The 27,358-nt window shown below is 41.9% G+C and overlaps 2 protein-coding genes and 1 long non-coding RNA gene across 12 annotated transcripts in view; 1 reads left to right on the top strand and 2 right to left on the bottom strand.

Moving 5' to 3' along the window:
- chd3 (chromodomain helicase DNA binding protein 3) overlaps positions 1–27,358 on the top strand; it is a 69,116-nt gene that overhangs the window by 10,637 nt on the left and 31,121 nt on the right. For 2 of the 10 annotated variants that reach the window (XM_015044178.1, XM_015044173.1), the window contains exons 1-27: positions 7,239–7,828; positions 10,525–10,652; positions 10,734–10,922; positions 11,024–11,151; positions 12,594–12,832; positions 13,004–13,137; positions 13,269–13,404; positions 14,757–14,932; positions 15,868–16,137; positions 16,220–16,423; positions 17,393–17,616; positions 17,699–17,830; positions 18,036–18,135; positions 19,186–19,376; positions 19,472–19,670; positions 19,767–19,904; positions 20,278–20,399; positions 20,496–20,669; positions 21,483–21,624; positions 21,892–22,023; positions 22,173–22,290; positions 22,744–22,868; positions 22,953–23,184; positions 23,516–23,700; positions 26,014–26,191; positions 26,435–26,521; positions 26,914–26,999. In XM_015044178.1, coding sequence (XP_014899664.1) covers positions 7,657–7,828; positions 10,525–10,652; positions 10,734–10,922; positions 11,024–11,151; positions 12,594–12,832; positions 13,004–13,137; positions 13,269–13,404; positions 14,757–14,932; positions 15,868–16,137; positions 16,220–16,423; positions 17,393–17,616; positions 17,699–17,830; positions 18,036–18,135; positions 19,186–19,376; positions 19,472–19,670; positions 19,767–19,904; positions 20,278–20,399; positions 20,496–20,669; positions 21,483–21,624; positions 21,892–22,023; positions 22,173–22,290; positions 22,744–22,868; positions 22,953–23,184; positions 23,516–23,700; positions 26,014–26,191; positions 26,435–26,521; positions 26,914–26,999 — 4,341 coding nt within the window. In that variant the 5' untranslated portion in view covers positions 7,239–7,656. Of the gene's footprint in view, positions 1–7,237; positions 7,829–10,524; positions 10,653–10,733; positions 10,923–11,023; positions 11,152–12,593; positions 12,833–13,003; positions 13,138–13,268; positions 13,405–14,756; positions 14,933–15,867; positions 16,138–16,219; positions 16,424–17,392; positions 17,617–17,698; positions 17,831–18,035; positions 18,136–19,185; positions 19,377–19,471; positions 19,671–19,766; positions 19,905–20,277; positions 20,400–20,495; positions 20,670–21,482; positions 21,625–21,891; positions 22,024–22,172; positions 22,291–22,743; positions 22,869–22,952; positions 23,185–23,515; positions 23,701–26,013; positions 26,192–26,434; positions 26,522–26,913; positions 27,000–27,358 lie in introns of those variants that run through there. The other 8 variants (XM_015044182.1, XM_015044183.1, XM_015044179.1 and 5 more) reach the window with 8 other exon arrangements.
- On the bottom strand, positions 178–2,449 carry naa38 (N-alpha-acetyltransferase 38, NatC auxiliary subunit). Its single transcript, XM_015044188.1, has 3 exons — positions 2,343–2,449; positions 1,296–1,470; positions 178–621 (listed from the first exon to the last, which is right to left on the bottom strand). The coding sequence occupies exons 1-3, from the start codon at positions 2,370–2,372 to the stop codon at positions 497–499; spliced, it is 330 nt and encodes a 109-aa protein (XP_014899674.1). The 5' UTR covers positions 2,373–2,449; the 3' UTR covers positions 178–496.
- Positions 3,677–9,409, bottom strand: LOC106954573 (uncharacterized). Its single transcript, XR_001426385.1, has 2 exons — positions 8,194–9,409; positions 3,677–6,077 (listed from the first exon to the last, which is right to left on the bottom strand). It is a non-coding gene; the product is annotated as an uncharacterized LOC106954573 (long non-coding RNA).

Here is a 27,358-nt window from a genome sequence, read left to right as displayed (position 1 = left end):
TAGAATTTAGATCTCTGTGGCAAATAATTTCTGCTCTAGCAGTGGTTTGCAGATAAACTCAATTTTAGAGGAATTTTTGACTTATACAGCAAAAGTTTGAGCTTTATATGCAATTTCTTTTTTTTTTTTGTCATTTTCTGCAGTTTCTAAATTTTTTGTGTTTTACATACTGCAGCATTTAGGATCAGAAACAAAAGATCTAACAGATCAATTTATTTTAAAAACACTAACAAAATACATAAACTTGAATCCCACATATTTCCACGAAACATGTCGGAAACGCATTCAGCCCGCTCGCTGCTAACGGGTTTCGTTCATTCTCAGGGAAATGGATAAATCCAGAGCGCCGGCCCGGAGGTTCCGTTTCAGCTGCAAAAACAGTTAAAACTCCTCCAAGAACTGTTCGATCTTTTCCAGACACAGGCCTCGACAGGAAAACAGTCACATGAATGTCGAGTAAAAAAACAAACAAAAAAAAGAAATGGACAGCTCTTCGTCAGTGGTTGGCTCCAAACCCATCTGCGTCCTCCAGGCTGTCGGCCTCCACCTCGATGGATACCACATGGTGACCGGGGATCATGGCCAGGCCCAGGACTCTGGGTTCACCCTGGGAGAAAGTGTCTGAGAGCAGAAAACCCACATAAAACCAGGACTCATTCCATCAAAGCAGGAAAAACGGCTACGATCAGGTGTGTGGTTTGCCAAGCTTGACTGAGGAGAAGTAAAAACTAATGTTTAATTTTCAACATCATATTTCCTCATCCCATATTAATGAGTTTGCTTGAAAATGTAGAAATAGGAGATGACATAAAATATTAATAAGGCAGCTGTTTTAGGGTTTTTTTATGGCATAATCAGCCTTCATAGTTATTTTGTCTTTATACTGTGCAGCATTCAGTCGTGTTCTCCCACCAAAAAAAAAAGAGCAGACATTTCTTTTTAAAGTATTTACATACACTTTTAAGAGCTACTATTCATGTAAATTTGTGGTCCATATCTAGAAGTTTAAGTTTGAAGCAGGAAAACCTCAAAATCCCAAAGCAAATTGTATAAGTTAAAGATTAACTTCACAGAAAACAATAGAATTTCAGCAAGAAATTTAATTTCTGCCATTTCTCATTATTTTTTGGTAGAATTTGATCAAGTTCACCTTAATAATTAATGTTTAGAACCAATCCAGTTAAGTGAATCATTTAAGACACCTTACCAAAACAAAATATATATATAAAATAAAAAGAAAGGAGACATAAATAAATAAATAATAATTCAGTGTTTCCCTCCTTCTCCTTTCCTACCTGAGGATTTGAGGAACTCCTGAGCCGAGCCCAGGATCACATTGCAGTCCCGATCTGTGCAGAGAAAGAGACCCACCAGTGTCCGTCCGTCTGTCATGCGGATCCTCATGTTCTTGTTTAGGAGCCCCTCAAGTTTCTGTCTGGCCTGGGAAGAGGAGGACACTTCACGTTGCTCCTGGAGGAGACAAAGGAAAAACTGATTCAGATGATTCTGTGTGAAATCATTTCCCCCTACTGTGATTAAAACACAAATAATTTGTATATCATAACTATGACATATCTTGTAACAATAAATCAAAAATAAATTATGCTATCCCATTATTACAAGACACTATACTATAATGATAGTATCTCACAATCATAAAGAAAAGCTAGTATTGTGTATTTTCAACTTAAATATCTAATAATTGTGGGATACTAACTTGCACCACTGACAAAGCTTCCCATAATTACAACCCTGTGTCTCACAATAAAGTAGTAAATTAGAAACATGATAGTATGTCATAATTATGCATTAGTGTCTTTTTTTTTTTGCCGTATTCATAACTAGTAGATAGCATCGAATGATTCAGGCAGAATCTCATAATACGAGTTTCTAATGACTTTGCTACCTGCTGTGAAGACACACATAGTAGTTTTATCGTAAGTAAGGCTTATATGTCTCATTTATGGTGTACAAAAGATACTTCTTCCATCACAGTTTCAGAAAAGGGCATTAATCTAATAATTAACAAAAACAAATCAGATCTCTTCAGTGTTTACATTCAGCAGGAACAGCTCACAATCAGAAATACTTTACAGGAATCATTATGACATATAGAACTTGGTGTATTTTGCTGCTGGACAGTTTAAATAAATCTAAACATAGAAAAATATAACTGAGAACACAAAAGCTAACCTGTTAGCCACAAGCTAACGTTTAGCTTCACCTCAAGCCTTCATAAAGCTACATTTATTTAATATAAAAGCTTTATTCTACCATTTGTCATACTGGCATCAGACAAAATAACTGTTGAATATTAAAGAAAATATTACAGCTGTACATACATGTGCCGAAGGACCATTTTCCTCAATCATTGTGTCCAATTTTCCTTCTGCTGTTGCTTAGGGAGCAACTCTGGGGGCGGACAAGCGGAACCGGAAATCGTAGCAGCGCTTAGTATTTTTAAAAAAAAGGGTTTTTCAGATTAAAGTTTACAAGTTCGGTTTTTATGACCGTGTGGCAGGCAATAAAATCTTCAAAAACAATTCCACACTTTTCCAGACTCTTAAAGCAAATACCTCCGCTCTAAAAAACGGGGCTCATCGTCACACCTGGCTGGTTGACAGGAAATAAAGCTTTGTCAGGAGAGCTGCCAGCTGAAACAATAACATGGATTTTCTTTTGGATTTACTCACAGGGAAGTCAAATAAAACCATCACTGTCATTCAGACAGGGAAAACAAGAGGGCTCAAATGAGGAAGTCATTTACTGTCGTTTCTTAATAATAATTGTATACATACATAATTCAAAAAGGTTGATACTAAAGTTCAATTCTTGTTTTAATTAAAAATATATTTGGTTAGTATTTAGTAATTTTCATGTTTTTTCCACATGGTGAGTCCATACCAGTACAGGAAGATTATTGTTTGAATTTATAATTAAGAATAAAACTTATTAATGAATATACAAATTAATTAGATTTTTTTGTATGTATTTTAGAAATCAGGGCTATTGATTTATTAAAGCAAATCTCTTAGATTTCTTTACAAAAATAAAACGGTGTGATAAATATCCCTTTTTAAGAGGTTCCTCTAGGGGGCGTACTAATGCCACTAACACAAGTTAGCGCTCTGGACCCATATTGAAACGTCCAACTGAGTCAGAATGGAGATGGACAAGTTCGTTTTTAAAACCCCCGACATTTTTTTTTCTTCAGAGTACTAGGCTAAATCAAATCAAATCAAATCAAATCAAATTTTAGCAACAAGGCATTTTAAAGTGCTTTACATCATAACAAACACAGGCTAAAAAAAAACAATAAATAAATAAAAAAAAACACTGTAAATGTACAAATAAAACTCTGACAAATATTACAAATAAATAACTTTTGTTAAAGTTAGACCACTAAGTCCTCACTGCTTGATTCTGCACTGTTTGCACACAAAAGCTGACAACAAGTAGAGGAGTGTTTTGTTTAAATATTATAGTGTTGCTGAAATGAGTTATGATGACAATCAGATTATTATTTATTCTGTTTTGAAAAAATATTCCTTAAGTTTAAAGCCATTTCAATCCATAAACATTGCTTTCTTCCCGAAAAACACTATTTAACCTCAGTTATATGAAAGAAACAACATAAAAAGCAAAAATCATTTTTGACAAACACAACAAATATTAGTTTGTTTTGAAGTCTTTTTTTGTTAATATTGTCAAAGTCTGACATGTAATCAAATCAGGTTAGTAAAGAGTGACAGAATTATTTTTATTTACCAAATGCCAGAATTATAGGGGGAAAAAATCAGAATATTTTACTACTCTGTTTAAATTTAAAAATTTACATACACAATTACTGTTTGCCAGTGATGATCTCGTGACATTGTAAGCTTCTGATGGAATAATTCACACCATTTGAGTTCAAAAGAAGAACATTTTGTGAATTCTAATCAGCTTTTGATACAAAAAAAATATCAACAGACATCAGGAAGAGAATTATGGTCCTTATCAAGTCTGGTTGGTCATTGCCTACCAGTTCTAGATGTCTGAAGGTGCCATGTTACTCTGCTATTAACTACAAATATATGTACAAACAGGAGGGAAATTTCCAGCCATCAGGTTGTGCGTCATGGATTTATAAACATGTTTTAACATGAAATGCATCAACCCCAGAATAAAAGGAAGATATCTTGTAAAAATACTGAGTGAAAGTATTATTATCCACAAGGAAATGAGTCATGTAACTGCATGGGCTAAAAGGCCAAGCAGAGAGGAAGAATCCATTATTCCAAAAGCAACATAAATATAATTTAAAAAAACAACAACACACAGTTTACAAATGGACTCAAGTACAAATACCTTTATATATGGAGAGTTGTCAATTTTTCTAATGACGCTGAAAGTGAAATGTGTCGACTGTGAAGGCGTGGCAGCGTCATTGTATGGGGAGTTTTGCTGCTGATATCTATTTTTGCTGGTGCACAAAGCAGATGGCATGATGGGTAACAAGCATCGCATGGAAATATGGCAGCAGCATTTCGAGATGTTAACTTGGAAGTTAAAGCCTGGGCACAAACAGGTCTTTTGAATTGAAAGCCAAATAATTCCAAAGTAGCTTAAGAACACTACAGTTCATAAAGCCCTGATTTCAGAAATTTGGAAAATTTGTGTGCAGAGCTGAGAAGGTGCACGAGCGAGGCGGCCCACAAACCTGACCCACTTACAACGGTTCTGACAGCAGGAATGGGCCTAAATTTGAACACCTAAAATCATCAAGCCAAGTCCTACTGTTTAATATTACCAAATACTAAGGGAAGCTATGAAAGTTCTTTAAAGAAAATAAGAAAAAATTATCTAAAAATGTAATAGTTTCCGTTATAATTATCACGCCGATACTGTCCCCTGTCTATTGTAGAAATGAGAATGGAAACACACCAAAAGCAAAATCTATAAATCAAGTAAAGCACAGATTTAACCTCTTCTAAATCTCTTTAAAGACTTGACAAGAAAAAAAAAAATCACAACCAAAACTAACAAACTGGCTATAATTTGGAAGAACTCCTTTTTACGTAAACCTTCGTTGAGAGTGGGACTTGCCTCACCCGAAACGAATTCAGGTAGTAATGGACTCTTCTCTGAGCTCCTGCTCTGACTTGCTCTGCCTTGGCTGTTATTTAAGCTGTTTCAGCTCGCGGGGCCGCCCAGGTTCAGACAGCCAGCTCTGAGCGCGGCACAGGAGCTGGTGTCTTCCTCTGTGTCACACTGCATAAAATCTGGGTTAGCTGGAGCACAGCACCCAGGGGAGGCACTTTCTCTCTCTTATCCCTGACACGTCTTCCTGCCAAACGGACACGGGAGGCTTTGGGGAAGGAGGAGGAGGAGGGAGGCTACTGGGTAATCTCGGCACAGCAGTCCAAATTCTGTCTGTGAAGGAGGTGGGGGTGGAGGGTGGGGGTTCCTGGCTGGCTTCAACCTCCCCTTTTCATCTTGCAGTCACACAGTGAGACACACGCACAGTTATGACTGCAGATAATGTGGGTTGAGGGCGTACAAGCTGCACAATAAATGAGGTCGTCTCGCCAGCCTTTCAGTCTGGCACCCGCTGACACCTCGGTGGCCAGGGCCTCAGAGTGTGAGGCAGCGGGGAGGGGGTGAGGGTGGGCTCCAGACACACAATCTTCCTCGTCGCACATACTCCGCTCTACCCAGTGTCTCTCGCCGCCTTGGCAGATGTTGGGTTTGGATCGGGGCACTGAAAAATTCCTCCTCTCTCATTCGCAGGAGCCGAGCCGAGCCGGAGCGGCTCAGGCACCTGTTGCAGCAGACGAGGCGGAAGTGATCAGCGGGTTGTCTTCTGGGTGTCGGCGCCTCAGCAGCTGACCTGGGAAGAGGAGTGAAGGATGCGAAAAAGGTCATAGATGGGGTCACCGCCTCGGCGTTGTTTTACTTGTTTAAATGAAATGGCTTCTTTTGTTTTTATGAAATGTAAATTGCGTGACCCTAAGGTGACCTTTGAGGCGTCCCACTGCTGTGATTTTTGTCATGTGTTATGGAACGATGTGATGAGGTCTGGCCCAAACATTCACCTGGAAACAAACACATAATTAGTTCAAATTCAGGAAAGATCTCCTGTAGCCGCCTGTATTACAACAAATTTTAAGAAGCCTCTGACTGAAGACACTCAGTTATTGTTTCTCAGGTTTTTTCTTCTACTTTTTTTTCTTTAAAAAAAAAACAGAAAAAGCCTCATAGTTTTAAATTCTCATCTTTGTGTTTTTAGCAGGAGATCATCATTTACAAGGGGTGTACTAACCCTATTTAAATGTACACCACACTTTTCAGATATTTCTTTGTAAGCATTTTTTTTTGTAAGAAATTTTCCATGTAATTCCCTTCTTTGTGTTGGTCTCATAAAATCTCAGTAAAACCCAATGCTTCACGCTTCATGTAACTTGAAGAGGTTAAAGAGACGTTTAACATCCAAATATGTTTTTTTTTTCATGCTGACTGTACTTGAGTGCACAAAGGCGGTCAAAAATAACAATTTAGTACAAAAAACAAAAGAAAAAAAAAGAAAGTGCCCTGAGCGGCGGCAGCAGCAGTCGCCGCCACTGAGGGGGGCTGTCTGGGGAGGGATTCCCATGGCCTTACTGCCATCCAGCTGACACATCCCGCTGCTAATGAGCGCTCAGATTTACAGCTCAGAAACCATCTCTGCGCCTGTTTCAAACCTCTGCACGACGTCCACTCTCACGTTTTAGCGCTCTGCCACGCTCACTGCGGCCGTGTGTCGGAGTGGAAACATAGTTTTGCATTTCACCAAAACACTTCAATCCCCACCACAAGTAGTTAATTTTTAAGCAATACAATCTGATGTAAGGCTGGGCATGGCTGCGGCAGATTTTTTTTCCCAACCCCCCCGTCCCCCTCATCCCCCCCTCTCTCTCTCCCGCCCCCCTTTCTCTCTCTCTCTCTAGCTCTGGATCCCTCCCCAGCACTCACTCACAGACTCGTGAGCGCGCACACGCACAAACACCGCTGCTCCAAAATATATTTTATTATATCCAGCGGTGGTAGGGGGGCTCAGGAGAATATACTTGATATATTTGTGTCGGGCTCTGCATTGCAGACAGTGTGTGTGATCTTGGCAGTGACACTGACAGATCCGGATTCGTGACTGATCCGGACTTGGGAGAGAGAAAGAGAGGGAGAAAAATTGGAGGGGGGGGGCAGACCGAGAAGAAACAAACAAGTAACAATGTAACTTACATGCACTCACACACCCCTTTTTTCCTTGTAACAATGTGTACGTTTTTAACGAGGGAGGGGGGCGCGCACAGGGAGAGAGACGGAGAGAGAGAGACAGAGAAAAAGGGAGGGGGTGCGTTCTGAAATAATATAGTCAGCCATTTTTTATGTAAGGGGATTTTTTTCTTATTGGGGGGGTTGTTAAAAAATAAATATAAGAGGGCGGCCATCTTTGTTGCTCTGCCTTAGTGTAAAATATTCCAAAACGCCCCCCTACTTTTCTCCCGTGCCGATTTGAATATTAAATATATAACACTCCATCCGCTGCAAGAATTACAGCTTCGTTGTTTTGTGTTTTATTTTTTTTTAAACACTGAACACAAGGACGGAGCCGCCAATGACAGCAGGAATATAATAATGTCCTCTCCTCTCCGCTCCTGCGAGGAAGACGAGGGCATGGTGGTTAATTTCGAGGGAGGAGATTTTGATGAAGAAGACGACGAGGACGACGGAGAGCTGGACGAGAACGCAAGCGACATAAACTCGCCGGCGGCGCCTCGGGAAACTGCAACACCACCAGCCGCGCCAGGTACGATAGACTAGCTGCTAAAACGAAAAAGAAGAAGAAGAAGAAAGGGAGGAAAAAGACAGGCGGACAGGTCGCGGTCGGGAACGCGCGTAAAACATCACACGAAATAATAAAACTCACTTTAATGGCTTAAGATTGTTGTTTTTTTTTTTATTTAATTACAGAAGTAGCCTTGCTATCTGAGCTATCTCTATCCATGTCCTGGACTGTACAGTAGAGTAGCTCGGGTGCGCGCGCACACAAAAAACGCAACACGAAATAGTTTGCAGAACCTAAATGTGAATTGGGTGCCATGTTTGCAGCTAAATATAAAGTAGAAGGGATGACAAACCCCCGGTTCGCTCCCTCCACTTCCTCCTTCTCACCTCTTCACCTCCCTGCAAAGTTTAGCCAAACTCGCCACAGCGAGCCCGCAGAGCCATCCTCCAGAAAGTTGCAGTTAAATCCCCCCCCCCACCTCTTTGCTGTGACAGCAGCTCCCTGACATGACAGGGGGACACATGCAAATGAAGACGCCGGGCAACCGCAGGGTAATAAGGTCGCCCCGAAGGTGTAGAAAAGCTGCTTCAAAAACAAAACAAACATGGACTCCCCCGCCGGAGGCTACATGTATTTGATACCCGAGGAGCTGGTTTCGCAGTGCAGTCAAACGAGGCAGAAACTATGCCCCACAGTATTTGTGTCGTCTCGTCCTCTGACATACAGGTCGAAACGAGGCTTTCTTGTAAATTCCTGTCCAATTCTGTTTAACACAACTTAATGGCGACTTTATTAGACGTTAGATTGAACGACAGTGTGGCTTTAGCTTCTGTGATTGACTAGCTGAACGTGATTATTCTGGAAGTTTCTCCTGGCAGTGAACTTGCACTTTACACTGAACGTGAACTAACGGTCGGCTGGCCAGCCTGTAACGGTAAAGGGAACAAAGATACATATTTGCTTTAAATAATTAATTAAGGTGAGCTAATTGTTAAACTCCGTATGAAAATGTATTATATTATTTGTATTAACACGTTATTGGATGTTAAAAAAAAGAGAGCAAATGTTGCCGTTTTGGCAAGCTCGGATGGTTCTAATTTCATGAATGAACATAACGGAGCAGTCCTCCATTGCTTTGTCTTTATCGCCGCGGAACCGTGCCAGACGGATAAATGAGTGTTTGTGTCGAGGACTTTAACCCACTGGCGACCTCTCTCAGCGGCCACAGCGGTGGTCTCGGTCCCCTCTTCTCCACCACCGCTACCCCCAGATCTCCATTGGGAATTGCAGGAGTCGTTCCAGTTCATTGCACTGGTGGGCCTCTGTGAATCACCGAGCCCTGCGTGCGTGCAGCGGCCGCCCCCCGGCGTTTCGTCGGCGGACCGCACTGCTGCACGGCTAGGCGGGAATCACGGAGGCTCCGGAGTGAGGAGGAGGTGGAGGGAAGCTGTTGTTGCTGCTGCGCACCAACAAAGGCGGGCACACAATAAAATCTGACGGACCTAGCTTATCAAGCAGCCAGTATTTTGGCTGCGCTTTAACGCTTTGCTTGTTTCTTTTTTAAATAGAGGCAGCTATCTCCACTTGCCTATCTGTGGCTCTCCTCCCTGCATAAACCCAGGTCAGATTGCAGGTTAAATGGTAAAACTGTGAGTGGTAGAACGGTCAGACATTTTCACATAATTTATTCATTGAAAGGGAAAGATATTTATTTAGTCCCACCCTGTTTTCACAGTTTAAAAATGATGATAATTTTCTTCTTTTAAAAGTTTTATGGTTTTTATGATTTTGTCAGATTTTCTTTTTACCAATCAAATTTTATGAATATAAGTAAAACAAACACCAAACACTATCTTGCAAAAGTAACTTTTTTTTTTTTACACTTTGTCATGTTACAACCACAAACTTCAATATTTTTAATAGGATTTCATGTGGCAGACCACCATAAAGTATTGCATAGACCTTTTGCTGCAATTCCACCCGCAGATCCTCTGCCAGCTTTTGCACATATAGACTGAATCTTTTATCGTTCTTCTTTCCAATATAGCCCAAGCTCAGTCAGAAAGTATTGGTGAACCACAGTCAGTCTTGGCCCAGATCCTCTTTTGCATTCAACTGAGTTATTCTATCACATTAATATAATTTGATTTAAATCATTATAGTTATTGCACTCCTGAAAGGTGAACCTCCACCCAGTCTCTTTTCTTTTTGCAGACTACCAAAAAATAGCTGTTCAATAAAGGTCAGATATGCCTGCTTAATAATTAGTTGACATCTCCAGGAAGTTGGAGATTTACTCAAAAGTTTTTGAAATCCATGTATGCTTTTTCTCTCACTTTACAATTTTGCACTAGTTTATGTTCTTTTAGCTATGTCAGTAAAATATATTTAATTTTGTGGTTATAACCTGACAGTATCATCACAAGGCTCTGTCGGTAATTAATAAATGTATTTTCATAAACCACTAATCCCTGACTTGTAGCATCTGGTACCAGCTGTCAGGTCTCCTTGGAGCTCCCCAATTGGACTAATTCACCAATTGTCACCGTTCAGATAAGGTCAAAGGTCACTGAGACCTCTGCAGCTTTATCATTTAGTCTTTTGTTGGGGGCAATTATTATCAGCAGGGATTAGTCGGTTTACTGGGAAGCGTTTTGACAAGATTATTTAGCTCAGTTTGTTAGCCGTTGTTCATTTCTGCGCTCTCTTGAACCCAGACGAAGACCCGGAGATATCGGACCGAGAGGTCCCGTGCAAGAAGAAAGGCCGACCCAAGAAGAAGAAGGACACAAAGAAGAAAGAGAAAGAGGGGAAACCTGCCAAAACAAAGAAACGCAAGAAGATTGTAAGTTTAATGGGTTACATGTGTGGGTTTTGTCACTATTCACTGTTCCAACTTTTAAAAAAAATCCCATCTGCCTCTCAGGACAGCGATGTAGAGAGAATCTCAGACAGAGAAAGAGACTATGGTGAGAACTCAGACAGCATCGCCAGCGATTATGGCTCTGGCGAGAAAAAGAAAAAGAAGAAACACAAAGAAAGGAAGGAGAAGAAAACCAAGAAAAAGAAAAAAGATGACGGGGACCGAGACAGTAGCCAGGAGGAAACAACGAAAGTAAAGACCCCCGATTTACTTCTCTCGCACAGTAGTAGTAAACGGTCTTGGTAAAAAAAAAAAAATAATTTTTTTTTGTTCGATTGGTGGTTTCCTCTCAGCAGCCGATAGAGCAGAAAACGTCTGCCCAGCTGGCAAAGGAGTGGGGCCTGGAGGATGTTGATCATACCTTCACAGAAGACGACTACAGGGAACTCACAAATTACAAAGCCTTCAGCCAGTTTATGAGGTATGGATTCTTGTCTGCTTGCTGAGGATTAACATTGAGCTTGTGGTTGCTAGTGTGGGCGACATCAACACCGGCTACGGCGCTTTGAGTGAGTTATACTTGGTGTGCTTTCTCAGTTATGTTGGTTGAACCATTAAAATGCTTAAACCTCAACACCTCTTGCTCCAGCTGTTAGTCCTAAAAAGTCCCAAACATTCTTGAAAACGCTATTGCAAATTCTTGCCCGAATCAGTATTTACATATTCAACAGTTTAACAATGATGAGTTATAAAGATTTCCTTCAATCTTACATTGAATCTTCAGCTCTATTTTAAGCAAAGAAAGACTCAGAAAGCTGATCGGTTCCATTCTTTTGAAGGCTAATGCCCTTGTATTGTATTGCCTTAATTTTTAAGACACAAAAAATAAGACATTGTCTCCCTTGTGGTGAATAATGAATGCAGTTATTTAACACAGTTGAAACTTCCTGCTAAAAAATAAAACTGTATTTTTTGTTGGTGGAAATTCTAACATTGCTAGCATAGAAGGGGACAAAAAGTAAATATAAGACAAATGAATATAAACCTTGATTTGTGCTGCACTGCAATTTAGCCTTTGCAGTGCATCACAGCTAGCTACGGCAGGAAGTTATAAACCATTTGTTAAAAATATGGCTGAGTCGTGCTACCGTTAGGTTTTGTGTTTCTGTGTTGCAGCGGGTACATTTTTGGCAGTAAAGGCGTAGCTCACCTAATACTTTTCAAGCTAACCTTATGCGTGACATGGAGAAAACAAATGCATGTGAAATTTTATTTAATATATCGTCTTAATTTAACCACTGGATCTACATCTCTCTCTGGAAAAATGTATCTTCCGGTGCACCTGTTAATGGGTAGATTTAGGGTAGGTTGATAACGGAAACAAGAACAAACTCAAAAATGGCTGCATTAAACAGGAGTTTGGCTATAAACACTCCAAATTATGCAAAGACATTGAAAAACAAAACCAAAAAGATGCCGTTTACGCACTGTGTCTTCTTTAACTACATCAACTAGATATTCTGTGACCTGATAACTTGCTCTCTGCTTATGCAGTTTGGAATGAAATTATTAAAAACTTGTCTATGTAGCCAAATGAGGCTACATAGTGAACTTCTGGTAATTGCTCCTGTCTATCTGTTGAACTGTATCAGGCCAGTTTGTTGAGCTTGTGGGGCAGCATTACCAACACTGTGTGAAAAGCACCCTGAGCCTCAGGCTGTGTGGATAGCTCATACCTGTGTTGACTGACAACGTAAATAAGCTATAGTACCAAGTTTACGTTGCGGATTCTTGCGGCCTTTGTGATTTGGTTGTCTTGATTTGACCGAGCCAAAGCCGAGTTTGCTGACACAGCGTAAAGCCACACAGTCTGAGGATATGGCTTGAGTTTCTGATGACCGCTTGTCTCGCGACTCCTCCCAGGCCGATGATAGCCAAGAAGAACCCGAAGATCCCCATGTCGAAGATGATGACCATCCTGGGGGCCAAGTGGAGGGAGTTCAGCTCCAACAACCCCTTCAAGGGCAACGCCGCTGCTGTCGCGGCGGCCGCTGCTGCTGCCGCCATCGCTGTCGCCGAGCAGGTCTCTGCAGCGACCACCTCGCCCGAGCCGCTGCCTCAGCCGCCGCCCATTAGAAAGGCCAAGACGAAAGAGGGCAAAGGTCAGCGGTAGCTTTAGATCTTCTCTAGTGTCCGTTTAGTGTTGTTTTTTGTCGCGTAAAGATGAAGGATTCATCTAATTTCTGTACCCACTTTGTTGTTGACACTGTCCACATAGTGGTTGATCAATACATTTCCAGTTCACTTTGGATTTGATCTAATTATCTGTGCAGGTCCAGGATATAAAAAGCGCAGTAAAAGTCCTAGAGTGCCTGACAAGAAGAAAGCCCTATCTAAGGCTAAAAAGATGGCTCCCATCCGTATTAAGCTATTACCAATAGCTGGGAAGAGGAAGAAGAGCTGCTCTGTGAGTCCGATGTTTACATTCTGCTTAACTGATGGAGATAATTTGCCTTCCTTTTGTGTTACTGGCGCGCTCGCCCCCCTCTCTTTTTCTCTATTCACTCTGTTGCCTGATTATTTTTTCTCCTCTGTCAGAGCGACGACATGGATGAGGAAGAGTCCGAGCAGGAGGACTCCAGTGTTCACAGCTCCTCCGTTCGCTCCGACAGCTCCGGCCGGGTGAAAAAGAACAAGCGGGGACGGCCTGCCAAGAAGAAGAAGAAAGGCAAGAGTGAGCCTGCTTGTTAGATGAATGCCACATAGATTTTTTTTTTTTTTTTTTTTACAATTTATCATTTTTACAATTTATAGTGAATTTAGAGTTTGGAGTTTCTACATCCAAAATATTTGACATTGTAATTCTTACACCAGGGTGTAAAAGTTTTAAATAGTATCGAATTCGAGCATCTAAAATTGAGGCCTTAAATTTATTGAAAAAAAGGTAAGTTGGCCTTAAATACGTTAATCACAGGTCTTACATTTTGTTGTGGTAGGACTATTTAATCTCATATTCTATGTAGTTTTTTTATTTTTCTTGTGAGACTTTTCTGTCATGTTGACTCGCTGGTTGAAGCTACTGGTAACTAGCTGCTAATAAGCCCTTGCTAGCTAAGCAAAGATATATTAGCAGCTATATGAGCAAGAACTATTGGCTCTGATCCCTGCAATGGAAATAGAGAGAGGACAAAAAACTAACTAGCTAAAAAAAGTTACTACTAAACTGTCTTTTTTGCATCTGTTCTGGTTTAAATGCAAATTTATCACCAGTTGGCTGGACAACGTTTGTTTTTTCCCAACCTGTACGAAGCTGCATTTCTATTAAGCAGCAGACTGCAGGCTGGCTACATGAGAAGCCAGCCTGACCGCCTAAACTTCTGTTACTCTATACAAATCATAACACTTTCTTGTTATTGTAATAATTTAGCCATTTGGCTGCTTGTTGAAAGAAGCAGAAACTGCAGTCGTGCATCCTCAGCTTTATTCGTCTTTCCATTGCGTCTTAGCCTTTTTACCAAGTTCTAAATGAGTTCTAGCTGAAAAACAGGCTCACATTCACTGACCTGGTCAGACCTTCAATGGGTACTTTATTCTGTCATCCGCTAACATTTTTCTATGGCCTTTTTTTCTGCTTGCCTGGCAATTTGTGGACAGTTACCTCAGTGTTTTTTTTTTTTTTTACGTTCCAGTTAATTGAAGCACTTTTTTCTGTCTTTTGGTTCACGTCTAAACTTTATTAAACCCTTGTTTATGTTAGCACTGATTGAGAAGATGTGACATTTATGACCTGGAGATTTAAAGTTGATTCTCAGGAAGTATTTTTTTTTTATGTCTCATGTTTCTTTTATACATCTACCTTAAAAAGACCTTTGGGAAGTTAAAAAATGAATACCTTTCTGGCACATTTTACAAATAAGGTCCGCGTATTTTCATGAATAACTAAAGACACTATTACTGTGTGGATTTTTTTTTTATTTTACATGATAATATTATTGCTTTTGCTTTAAAGACACCTCTTGTCTTTCGTAACATTTTATTCTTTATCTATGTGTATATTTGTTTATTTTGATGTGGTTCTGTTTCCAGTTCCAGGCGAGGAAGAAGGCGACGGCTATGAGACGGATCACCAGGACTACTGTGAGGTGTGCCAGCAGGGCGGAGAGATCATCCTGTGCGACACCTGTCCTCGAGCCTACCACCTCGTGTGCCTCGAGCCTGAGCTGGACAAGGCCCCCGAGGGCAAGTGGAGCTGCCCGCATTGTGTGAGTACGGCCTGCGGAGACAGAGGATCGTCTGCTCGTATTCTCTGGAGCTTTATTCACCGCTAAGCTACATCACTCCTTAACGAATCCTTATTTCTAGTGCTCAGTTTCTACTAGATGCCAAATCAGGGGAGATTAAAATAGAGAAGTCTGCCGCAGCCTTCTTTGGTTCCAAAAGCAAAATTTTCCACAAAGGGCCGTGGATGGCAACAGGCAGTTTTCTCTTGGACGCACTTCTGACTTGATTGTTTGGAAAAAAAAAAATATATATATACTTTATTTCTTGCAGAAATATGAATACAAAACAATGACTAAATATCTCTTACAGCTTAGATGAAGACCAAAAGTTAACTTAATCTGATGTTACGAGTTCACAAAGTGGTTAAAAAAAATCACTTTACCAAAAGCTCCTGTCTTTACTCCGGACATTTGACAAACAAAAGACATCCTCCCGTTTTGGTGCTAAGCTAAGCACAACTGCCCAAAGAAAAACTAAACGGGTAGAACTTTTAACCTCACTGTATAGTGAGGTTAAACTATTCCCATGTGCACCTGCTGCATCGTTTGGTTGCACTCTGAGACACTTGACCAGGGAAACGGGTCGCAGGAGGCAGGCGCTACATGACTCTGTCAGTCCTTTTTCATACGCTGAGCCTCCTGATGGTTTGACATGAAGCGCTGATCTATTTTTCATGAACTCCTCAGAGTCTCCCGAGTCCGACTCTCTGACACTTCATGTCCCACTCACATTCACACGAAAGAGAACAACGCATCTCAGCTGCAGCTCTGGCTCTTTTTTGCCCTAGAGGCTGAACCCTTTGAGCCTGTCGCTCTCGCTTTCCTACTCTCTCTACTGCCAGGTTCAAGTGCAGAGATATAAATGACCCCAATTACCCTTTCTGTCATTTGTTTTTTTTTTTTTGTTCTTTATGCAGGAAAAAGAGGGAATTCAATGGGAGGCGAAAGACGAAGACTTTGAGGATTTCGAAGAGGACAGCGAGGACAGGGTGATATCCGAGGTCAGCATCGGGGTTCCCGCCGGCGCGGAGGAGGAGGAGGACGACCACATGGAGTTCTGTCGGGTGTGCAAGGACGGCGGCGAGCTGTTGTGCTGCGACACGTGCACGTCCTCCTACCACATTCACTGTCTGAACCCCCCGCTGCCCGAGATCCCCAACGGGGAGTGGCTCTGTCCGCGGTGCACGGTCAGTTCACGTCGCACGAATCGCTTTTTAACTCGAGGAAGAACTTTTGAGATTCCATTTTGGACATGTGTCCTCACTGCAGTGCCCGCCAATCAAAGGGAGGGTCCAGAAGATCCTCCACTGGAGGTGGGGCGAGCCTCCTCCTCCCATTCCCGTCCCGCTGCCCCCGGACGCTCCTCCTGACGCCCCGATGCCGCCGCCCATGAAGGGCAGAGCTGAGAGGGAGTTTTTTGTCAAGCTAACCAGCCAGTCGTACTGGCACTGCACCTGGATCACCGAGCTGCAGGTGGGAGCAGTAATAACATTTTGATAACATTTTGTGTTTCTAGTCCCAGACATTTCCATCCCATGTTCCTCCTCCCCCCAAACGCCATTAGCTTTTAGGGGGACCCCTTCGCGTACCTACAGACAACACTGCAAAATATTGAAAGAAACATCAACTTCTAGGATCATGTTTCTGGGTTTTATTGTCTATTGAATAATTAATACGTTCGTTTAACATAAAAACAGCCTCATACATTCTGATTTCATCTGGCTGTGAGTTTTCAGCATGTTTTGCAGCAGTATTCTTCACAGCAAGTCTCCTGGACGGTTCCTTCTGTCTTTTTCTTGTTAGAAACTTGTCCATTTCATATTAGCCATGCTAGTTTGAGGAGCAAAGCGGCTTGATAAATTCAGTGAAACTATTTTGTACTTATATTTTATAATAGCAATTGAAAAACAGATTACATTTTCTGATTCAAAAATTCAGATTAAAATGTAGGATTTTTTTTATTGATATATATTTCTATTTTTTTCTCAAGTTTCCTTCCAGCTTTAGGAGGCTCCTTAGTGCCCCCTGGGGGTGTAGCCTAAAACAGCTTTTTAGTCCAAAAAATACATAATATGGCACAAAATAATACCCAAACCCAAAGATGAAGATCTCTGATGAACATAGCAAACATACACTTGAGTTTTGCAAAAGTATTAATACCCTTTGACTCTGTATGAGGAGCGCCAGCAAGTTTCACATTTTTCCATATACTTTAAATCAGATGTAGATTTGAACTTTGACTGGGACATTTTAACATCTACATAGGATTTCAACTACAGAAGAGCAGGGTTGAAACAATTAACAGGATTATCTAATTTACTAATTGATTAATTGTTAACTGGAATATATAATCTCTAAAAGCATGCTTGTTACAGAAAGAACAACAAACTCTGAGCGGCGATTACATCTGGCGTCTTCTTATTACTCGCGTTCGTCTTTTAGCTGGAGATCTTCCACTCGGTGATGTACAGAAACTACCAGAGGAAGACCGACATGGACGAGCCCCCCAGCCTGGACTACGGATCGGGCGCAGAGGACGAGAACGGAGTGGGCAAGAGCGAGAAGAGGCGGGCCAAGGATCCCCACTACGCCCTGCTGGAAGACAAATACTACAAGTACGGCATCAAGCCCGAGTGGATGATGATTCACCGCATCATAAACCACAGGTAGGGTCGACTGCACCTCCGAGAGTGTGTGAGGCGGCTGTGCGAGATGCTGCTCACTGACCTCCACATGTCCCTCTGCCAGCGTGGATAAAAAGGGGATGTACCACTACCTGGTAAAGTGGAAAGATCTGACCTATGACCAGTGCACTTGGGAGAGAGATGACATGGATATACCCGACTTTGAACTCCACAAGGCCAACTACTGGAGGCACAGGTTGGACTGCACAGACATGCTGAACACACACTGGTTCAGAAGCAAGAAAATACACAAAAGCTGATTTAAAAAGACAAAGGCTTTTTATTTTAAGGGATTAATAAACATATTTATTGTTAACTCTGCCCTACGTCACAAATTGTTCTTGATAGAATTAAGGCAGCATCAACAGAGTCTTAATGACGTCTTTGTTATCATTCAACAGGGACAACATCTTGAAGGAAGACCCCGATAAACCCAGGAAGATGACGAGCAAGGAGGGAGACGGTGAAGAGGAGGAGTCTCTTTCCTCCCCACTCACAGATGTAGGTGAACAGTGGCCGCGGTCTGCTTCCTGAACTCTTTAAATTTTTTTCTGCAAAATTTGTTGAGGAAAACACTCTTAGAACTGTATTCTGTTATGATTTCTGCCTCATTTAACCTGTCATTCACGAGAGGACCCAAATTTGGGTCCTCTCGTGACAAGGGTGTCAAACTCCAGTCCTCAAGGGCCGCTGTCCTGCAACTTTTAGATGTGCCTCTGCTGTACCACACCTGAAAAGAATAATTAGGTCATTAGCAAGGCTCAGGAGAACCGATCTACACAGGGAGGAGGTAATTAAGCCATTTCATTCCACTGTTTTTTACCTGTGGCACATCTAAACACTGCAGGACAGCGGCCCTTGAGGACTGGAGTTTGACACCCCTGTCATTGTGAATGACAACCTGTGAATGACAGGTTAATGCGGACCGACTATTCTGACGAGATTCAGTTCACAGAGTTTCGACGCAGCCTACAAAAGTATAGGAACGTATGGAAACGGTTATCCTCCAGATATGGAGAACTACGGAAACCTTTTCAGACTATACGTTTTAATCACAATCTCTAATTATCATTTAATTTCTTCAATCTTTCTTACTTGTCTGTCTTTCTCTCTTTTTTTCCTTTGCATATTCTGTATTTAAAGCCTGTTTGCCACAGAAATACTCATCACAAATTCATTGTAACAATTAAAATGACGATAAATCACTGAGAACTCTGGAAAGCTAAGTCTGAGAAAAGGATGGAAAATACTTATATTCCTTAGCTCCTCTTACATTTAAAACCTAAACTCTACTGAACCATCTGTCATAGTGAACCTTTGCATTCTTGCTTGTTGGAAAATGTGAAAAGAATTTGAATTTGGAGAGAACCTGAACTTTTTTTCCACATTGTCGATGAACACAGCTGTTATGACTTAACTGTATGAAACCAAGCTTCTTATAAACTGATTATGATACTTTTTTAGCCTGATGATTTTTGACCGTCGTAATAGTGTGTCGTTGTAGAATGGAGTTAAAAGGCCTCACTGTTTTCTTTGCTGTTGTTGCTCCAGCCGACGATCAAGTACGAGGAGCAGCCCGACTTTGTCACGGCGACCGGCGGCACCCTGCACCTCTACCAGCTGGAGGGCCTCAACTGGCTGCGCTTCTCCTGGGCTCAGGGCACCGACACCATCCTGGCCGATGAAATGGGTCTGGGCAAAACCATCCAGACAATCGTCTTTCTCTACTCACTGTTCAAGGAGGTACTGCTGGGATCATTTCTGCTTTATCGCGTTTTCTGATTCTGTCGATTCACCGACACCGTCCCTTTTTTTTTTTTTTTTTTTTTTCCTTTCCGGGCCACCCACAGGGTCTTTTCCTGGTCAGTGCGCCCCTCTCCACTATTATAAACTGGGAGAGGGAGTTCGAGATGTGGGCGCCCGATTTTTACGTGGTGACGTACACGGGAGACAAAGACAGCCGAGCCATCATCAGAGAGAACGAGTTCACGTTCGACGACTCCATCAAAGCCGGAAAGAAGGCCTTCAAACTCAGGGTGAGACGGCGCTAATGGTTGCTAACAACTCCGACTTTTTTTTTTCTTTCAGAAAAGCATCCGTTTATTCTTATTTTCTTGTTTCCCTTGCTGCAGCGCGAGGCTCCCATTAAATTTCACGTCCTTCTGACCTCCTATGAGTTGGTGACCATCGATCAGACGGCGCTCAAGTCCATCGACTGGGCGTGTCTGGTGGTGGACGAGGCTCACCGCCTCAAAAACAACCAGTCCAAGGTGCCGCTGCTCTGTCACTGTTAATGCTCGGGCTGAAACGATTAATCGGATTAACCGCGATTAATCGCGATTAATAGATTGTTGAAATAATGGTCAACCAATTTAGTAATAGATTAATCTAAATGAAAGCAGATCTTTCTTCAAATGAAAGATCTGCTGAATGTACGCACTATTTTATCTGATTAATCATCCGAACAATCGATTCCTAAAATAATTGTTGTATGTCTGTTGTAACCAGGATGTGGGATAAAAAATATCTTTCCTTAAGAAACAGCTGAAAGACTTCTTTTGTTAATGACGATAGGAGTCGGATTTGTCTTTTTCTGCAGTGACCTGATCAGTGGAGCTCAGTTCTTTCTTTGCGTATTTGCAGTTCTTCAGGCGTTTAAATGACTACAAAATCGACTACAAGCTGCTGCTGACTGGAACTCCTCTGCAGAACAACCTCGAAGAGTTGTTTCACCTGCTCAACTTCCTCACCCCGAATCGCTTTAAGTGCGACTCCTCTTCTTAAGCAAATGTTTTCCCTTTCTCCCTCCGCTATTAAAGCCGGATGGCTGTTTTTCATACCGACTCTCTTCTTCCGCGCAGCAACCTGGAGGGCTTCCTGGAAGAGTTTGCCGACATCTCCAAAGAGGACCAGATCAAGAAGCTCCACGACCTGCTGGGGCCTCACATGCTGCGGAGGCTCAAGGCCGACGTGTTTAAGAACATGCCGGCTAAGACCGAGCTGATTGTCAGAGTGGAGCTGAGCCCCATGCAGAAGTACGCTTCACACAAATAACTAGTTTAACAATTAAACGCAATCGGTGTAGCGGTACGTACGTGTGTGTGTGTGTGTGTGTGTGTGTGTGTACCATCTGTCACCAGCGATCGTGACTCAGTAAGAAGCTGCACACGTGTGAAATGAAAATAAGCCTCGAGTTACTCCACTCCACGCCAAACTAATGCCTAAATAGGTGGTTGGAGACCTACGTGGTTGTTTTTATTTACCGTTGCTTTCCACATTATCTAGTAGTTTTGCTCTTATGGCAAGACATTTGTGGCTTTTATTCTGTGCCCACACTATAAAGAGTCATTTTTGCCTACTAGTTACTAACTTGCTGTAGTTAACACCATTAAATGTCAGGCACCAACACACACGGAATTAAATTTAATTACATTTATTTTACATGTCCTTACACAGTTGTAAACATTTTTAGCTTTACTTTTCAATCTTACTTGAAGTTAAGGCTAGAGCATTTCAAAGAAACATTAATTAATATGTTTGCTCTATTTTCATAAGAAGTACATTTCAGTTTTGGACTTACAACGTTTGCTTGACAAATAGCCTTTAGGACATTATTGAATTCAAACTGGATGAAAGTTTTCAACATGTTTTTTTTTTTTTTTTCAATGCAAAGTGAATTTAACAGGACTTCCTTAGAGTGCTTCTCACTAAACACGATTCATTCATTTCATTGTCCTTTTTTCCTTTTTCCTGAGTGTTATTTTCTCGTTAAAAGAATTTTGTTTTGCTTTGCACTGATTATTTTTTCCTAATTTCATGGCTTTGTCGTTTTGCTTTGGGAAAAACAGGAAGTACTACAAGCTGATTCTGACCAAGAACTTCGAGGCTCTGAACTCGAAAGGCGGAGGAAACCAGGTGTCTCTGCTCAACATCATGATGGACCTGAAGAAGTGCTGCAACCACCCGTACCTCTTCCCTGTCGCCTCCATGGTGAGAACATAAGGAAACATTTATACAAAAAAACCCTCTATCTCTATATACGTATCTCTACAAACTCTATCTAAAGCCTAGAAAGTTGAAGTTTGTTCTTCAAATAAACCACTTTGTTGAGCAAATAACTTTGATAAACCTGAACTTGCTGTATAGCGACATCCTGTGGTGAGACGTGGTAGTGCAACTCCCATGCCCTAAATTCAGCCAGCAAACCCCAACGAGTCCCCCAGTGTTAACTCTTTTATTTTACACATGTTCCTGCAGGAAGCCCAGAAAACACCCAGCGGGGCGTACGAAGGCTCGGCCCTCACCAAGGCCTCTGGGAAACTGACGCTGCTGCAGAAGATGCTGAGGAAGCTGAAAGATCAGGGGCATCGAGTTCTGGTCTTCTCACAGGTAGAAACACAACACACACAGACCGTGGATAAACACAGAGGAACACATCCACATGCACGTTTTCTGAGCAACTTCATGAACACACTTTGAAGTTTCAGGATGGGCGATCAAAGATTTCCTCTGTATCTTTTTGGGGGGTTTTTTTGTAGATGACTAAAATGCTGGATTTATTAGAAGATTTTCTGGACTATGAGGGTTACAAGTACGAGAGGATTGATGGAGGCATCACAGGCGCACTGAGACAAGAGGCCATCGACAGATTCAACGGTAAGACAGGAGAGTCATTATTATCATTATTAGGGCTGTAGTGATAAAACATAAGAAGATACACAATATCAGGTTCAAATGTTTTGAAGAACAACACAGAGATCCCCTTTTTGCACTTAAATAAAGTCCCGATCTGTGTTTATTAAAAATATCCAATCAGTTCCTTAATTCCGTGCAGGTTTCACTTCAGGTTTCTGTATTTTTCAAGCATGTTGAAAAACATTGAAATCAAAAGATTTTACACGTTAGTGTTTTAATAAACATCCAGTCAATCAATTATACAGTCTTGTGTTTATTACTGTTTAGATTTTAACTTCATACTGCCTGTTTGCACACCATGGCACATTTTATTTCTGTTGAATACAATCCCAGTTATGCTGGTATTTAAAGTGCATTCATTCCACATTTATTTGCGTTTTTTTGTTGTTTTTTTTCTCCCTCTCACACTCGCAGCTCCCGGGGCGTGTCAGTTTTGCTTCTTGCTCTCCACCAGAGCCGGAGGTCTGGGCATAAACCTGGCTACGGCCGACACGGTCATCATCTTCGACTCCGACTGGAACCCCCACAACGACATTCAGGTGCAGTTCAGCTCCTCCGCAGTAAAGGTTTTCGGTGTCACCTTTATTCGCGCCTTAACGGAAACAGGGCTGTTTCCCGCGCAGGCGTTCAGCAGAGCTCATCGCATCGGGCAAGCCAACAAGGTGATGATCTACCGCTTCGTGACGCGAGCCAGCGTGGAGGAGCGCATCACCCAGGTAGCCAAAAGGAAGATGATGCTGACCCACCTGGTGGTGCGGCCAGGTCTGGGATCCAAGGCCGGCTCCATGACGAAGCAGGAGCTGGATGACATCCTCAAGTTTGGGACGGAGGAGCTCTTCAAGGATGAAGGAGAAGGTGAGGAAATGACGCGTGTCGGGCTGGGGTTTTAGCGAAGCTTGCTCTGCTGATTGAAACCATATCAACTGAAGCGATTAATCGGTTTAATCGTGATTAATCGATCAAAAAGATCGTCAACGAGTACTTTGATTAATCGCTAACTAAAGTGTAGTTAACAATTGTATGTTTTTAATGTATTTCTAGTATGTAAAATAGCTTTAAATAGTTGAATGAAAAATCTGCAGAATGTGACCATTTTTGTTTTCTGAGTAATCGTCATAATAACCGATTACTAAAATAATAATTAGCCACAGCCTCTAACGAGCTTTTATGACTCTGCCTCTGCCAGGTATGAAGAACAACTCTGGGGACAAAGTAGAGGACGAGGGCAGCGTCATCCACTACGACAGCACCGCCATCGAGAGGCTGCTGGACCGCAGCCAGGACGCCACAGACGACTCGGACGTCCAGAACATGAACGAGTACCTGAGCTCCTTTAAGGTCGCCCAGTACATGGTCCGAGAGGAGGACAAGGTGAGCTGGAAGCAGGGGCGACGCAGAGTCACAAAGTTGCGCGGATGTGTACTGAACGGATTGCTTCCTGGCAGGGCTAAAGAGAATTTTGGGGTATGCGACGTTGTATTGTTTGTATCTCGGATGTTAGAGTTAAAACAAGCTCTTTCTTGTTTGCACACACTTGTCACAAACAGCGAAAGTTCTGGTTTAGAGTTTCTTTTACAATTTGCATTACTTACACACACTCAAAAAGGAAGACGGAGAGACCTGGAGCTCTCTAGTATTGAGGATGCAGAGCAGAATCATCCAAAATAAACATTTTAATTTATTTGGTCTTCGGCCCAGAAACTGTATACGCTCCAGGGAGGCTGCTCTGCTGCAGATTAATGGCAGCGCTGTCATTTCCTTTCCAGAGAATATTAGTTAACCTAGAAACTAAACGCTGCCAAGTTTATCCTTTTGTATCATTTTGACACTATCTCTATATCAGGAGTCATATTGCAAACTTCCTGGAAACTCACAATGAGAAAAAAAGAGAGCTCTTCTTCTTATTAAAAGGCAATGATGATAAAAAAAATAAAAAAAATCTGACAAGTAGCATGTAAAACATAAAGGCTGTGTCAGAATAAACTGGTACCATGTCGATGAGGGGCGTTTTTGCCCAGTTTCTAACCCAGCACCAGTTTTGCTGCCGAAACAGGAGGAAAGCCTCTTTCAACAGGAGATGGAGGCGGGTTCACTGGTAACAGCAGCCAATCAAAACATGTGGTGTGCCATGTTTAAAAGTCCAGAGGTTAGGGCTGCTTTAAAAAAACAAACAAAAAAATACACACAGCCCAGTGAAATCACTGTACTTAAGCAAAGAGATAAAGTTGGATTATAACTCAGGCTGATGGTCTCTTATCTTCACCTGTCGGAGACTTTAAATAGGTCAATACTCTATTTATAGCCGTGCCGAAAGCTCTCTCCCGATTTCATGACTGTTTTCGTTTCCCAGCTGCCGGTGCAGATGAGCAGTCAGATGATTAGAATTGGGCAGCGTTCACAAGCGCCGCTTCGCTTGTTGTTTGAAACGGCATTAATAAACCAAGGTGGCGATATTAACGCCTCTGCTGGCAGGGACACACCGCGGTTCCGACACGCCGCAGGGATCACGAGAACAGCGCTGGGCTTGTTTACATCACATCTGTCTGACAGAGTTCAGTTAGTTTATGTGTTAATCTAAATGATAAATCTCCCTCTCACGCCAGAAGTAATTATAGAGCGATGCAGGGTGATGATGAATCCAACGAGTTAATTAGACTGCAGGCAGGCCTCGACACATCCAAACTGTTTATGGCTTTTACATAATGTTTTTAAATTCAGTCAAGACAGAGGTTGGTGTCTTTGGACCAGAACATCTAAAAACAGCCGTATTTACTTCCTGACCTTGGATGGGATTAAATTGACCTCCACCAAAGATGTCAGGAACCTTGACGTCATATTTGACCAGATTAAACCTTCAAATTCCCTATTAAACACGTTGGCTTTTTAGCTCCTATTGTATCTAATGCTAAATTGTTTTCAGGTTGTCTAACCAGCTCCTGAACATTAGTCTAGTCTTGTAGCAGAATCTCAATTTGATTTGCAGTTCTACTGAGTCATTCTAGATATGGTGGTGCATATCTACAATATCTACATCTAGGATGGTAGATATAGTACGTACTGCACACAGTATAGATATACAATAGATAACATTCTAGATATACATATTATAGATATGTATATTGTTTATTGTTCTCGTGATAAATTTCTTATCATGACAACAATTTAGATTCATCATTGTTATGATAAATTCTAATTAATGATCTTTAAAACCTCCCACCCCCAGCATTGATTTATAGTTTTACTATTTGTTCCACTCAATGAAAGCATCAATAAATACCAACAAATTTGGAAATACAATTACTCCGTGCAATTTAGTGATACAAATTACCCTGGGAATATTTTTCAAAAGCGTTATTTGTATTTCTATGGCTAAAGTCACGGTTACCTGAAAAAGATGTAATAAATAGTTCCCAAGACCTTTCTGTGATCGCAACTGTTATTGCTATCGCAAATTATCATGATGAAACGTCAAGTCCACATCGACCACAACTGACATTGAGGGTCGCTGTGACCTCTGACCTCTCACCCCAGTTTGTTTTAGTTTTCTGCCACAAATTAATTCAGCTGTGCTCTGAATTACTTGCTTCGTCCCCAATGTGACTTCTGGGAAACCGTCTCCCGCCACTGCACATTACAGTACGATGAGTCTACGCAATTAGCCTTTTCCAATCTGTGTGCCTGTAGATTGAGGAGATCGAGCGGGAGATCATCAAGCAGGAGGAGAACGTGGACCCGGACTACTGGGAGAAGCTGCTGCGGCATCACTACGAGCAGCAGCAGGAGGACCTGGCCAGCAAGCTAGGTAAAGGGAAGAGGAACCGCAAGCCTGTGAACTACAACGACGCTGCGCAGGAAGACCAAGGTAATGACCGGCTTTGGATCTGGGGAGGCTCACATGAGTTTGGCGAAATCCTACCAGCTGTTTCATGCTGCCGATGCTGTAGGAAGAGGATCAAGCTTGTGTTTAAAAAAAGAAATATTGTTTAGGACAACCCAATTTACTGGGTTGGTGTTTTACCTGAGAATCGTTGGGGTGTAAGGCATTATTTGCAGAGTGGAAGGGAATGGGCCTGGCCTATTGACAAAGCACCGTGTGCTGTTTCAGAGTGGCATGCTGACATTTCAGATAACCAGTCCGAATACTCCGTGGGCTCCGAGGAGGAGGACGAGGACTTCGACGATCGGCCAGAAGGTAAGGAGCGATAGAAACAAAGACAGAAATCCAGAAGATGACACGTCAAATCAATAGGAAACTACTCGTGAAAGATTGTCCGACACGCCCGCGGGTCTGCGTTGAATCACAGTCTGACTTTGATTTAGTCGTTGCGGCTTTTTCTGGCAGACCCGCGTGAGTTTAGACTGCCAAGAATTCCAACCATCTCCTACAGGAGAGAGAGATGGAAGAAAAAACTTCAATCACATACGGATTGTGTTTTTCTTTTGTTTTTTTTTTATTCCTTGACATCCACCGGCGATAAATCTAAGGATAAATCTGTAACATAATGTTAATAGTCTCTCCTTAATCTCAGCTAATATTCCTCCGTGGCTTGTCACACGGTTTCTGTTGGCTGCTCTCGTTCGCAGGTCGGAGGCAGTCACGTCGACAGCTGAGGAATGAGAAAGATAAACCTCTGCCTCCTCTTCTGGCCAGAGTGGGAGGCAACCTAGAGGTCTGTCCACCGAAACAATAAGTCCTCCTTCAACTTCTGGGCTGTTTGATTGTGATTGTTTTGGAAATGGGTCTAAACCGGCTCTCTGTTTATTTCATAATTAATGTGAAAAATCTTATCTTAAACGAGAGTTCACTGTAAAGCTAATCCATCTCTAAAAAAAAAAGTGATTTTTTTTGTTTATCCTGATAGTGTAATTACATTGGTCTCCATCGCTCATGTTTTGACTCTAAGTTTATTTTGTCATTATCAAGCTGCTGAACTTTCTCAGAAAAACCTTTTTTAAAAAACGTCTCCTGGAGCTACATAGTGCCTTACAAAAGTATTCACAAGTCTTGGAATTGTTTTAGATTTTTTTT

Source organism: Poecilia latipinna, unplaced genomic scaffold, assembly GCF_001443285.1.
Source record: "Poecilia latipinna isolate Pla-1442-1.1 unplaced genomic scaffold, P_latipinna-1.0 Scaffold664, whole genome shotgun sequence".
NCBI classification, from domain to species: domain Eukaryota; kingdom Metazoa; phylum Chordata; class Actinopteri; order Cyprinodontiformes; family Poeciliidae; genus Poecilia; species Poecilia latipinna.
The sequence above is the reverse complement of the archived record's forward strand: the minus strand, read 5'-3'. Positions and strand labels throughout refer to the sequence as shown.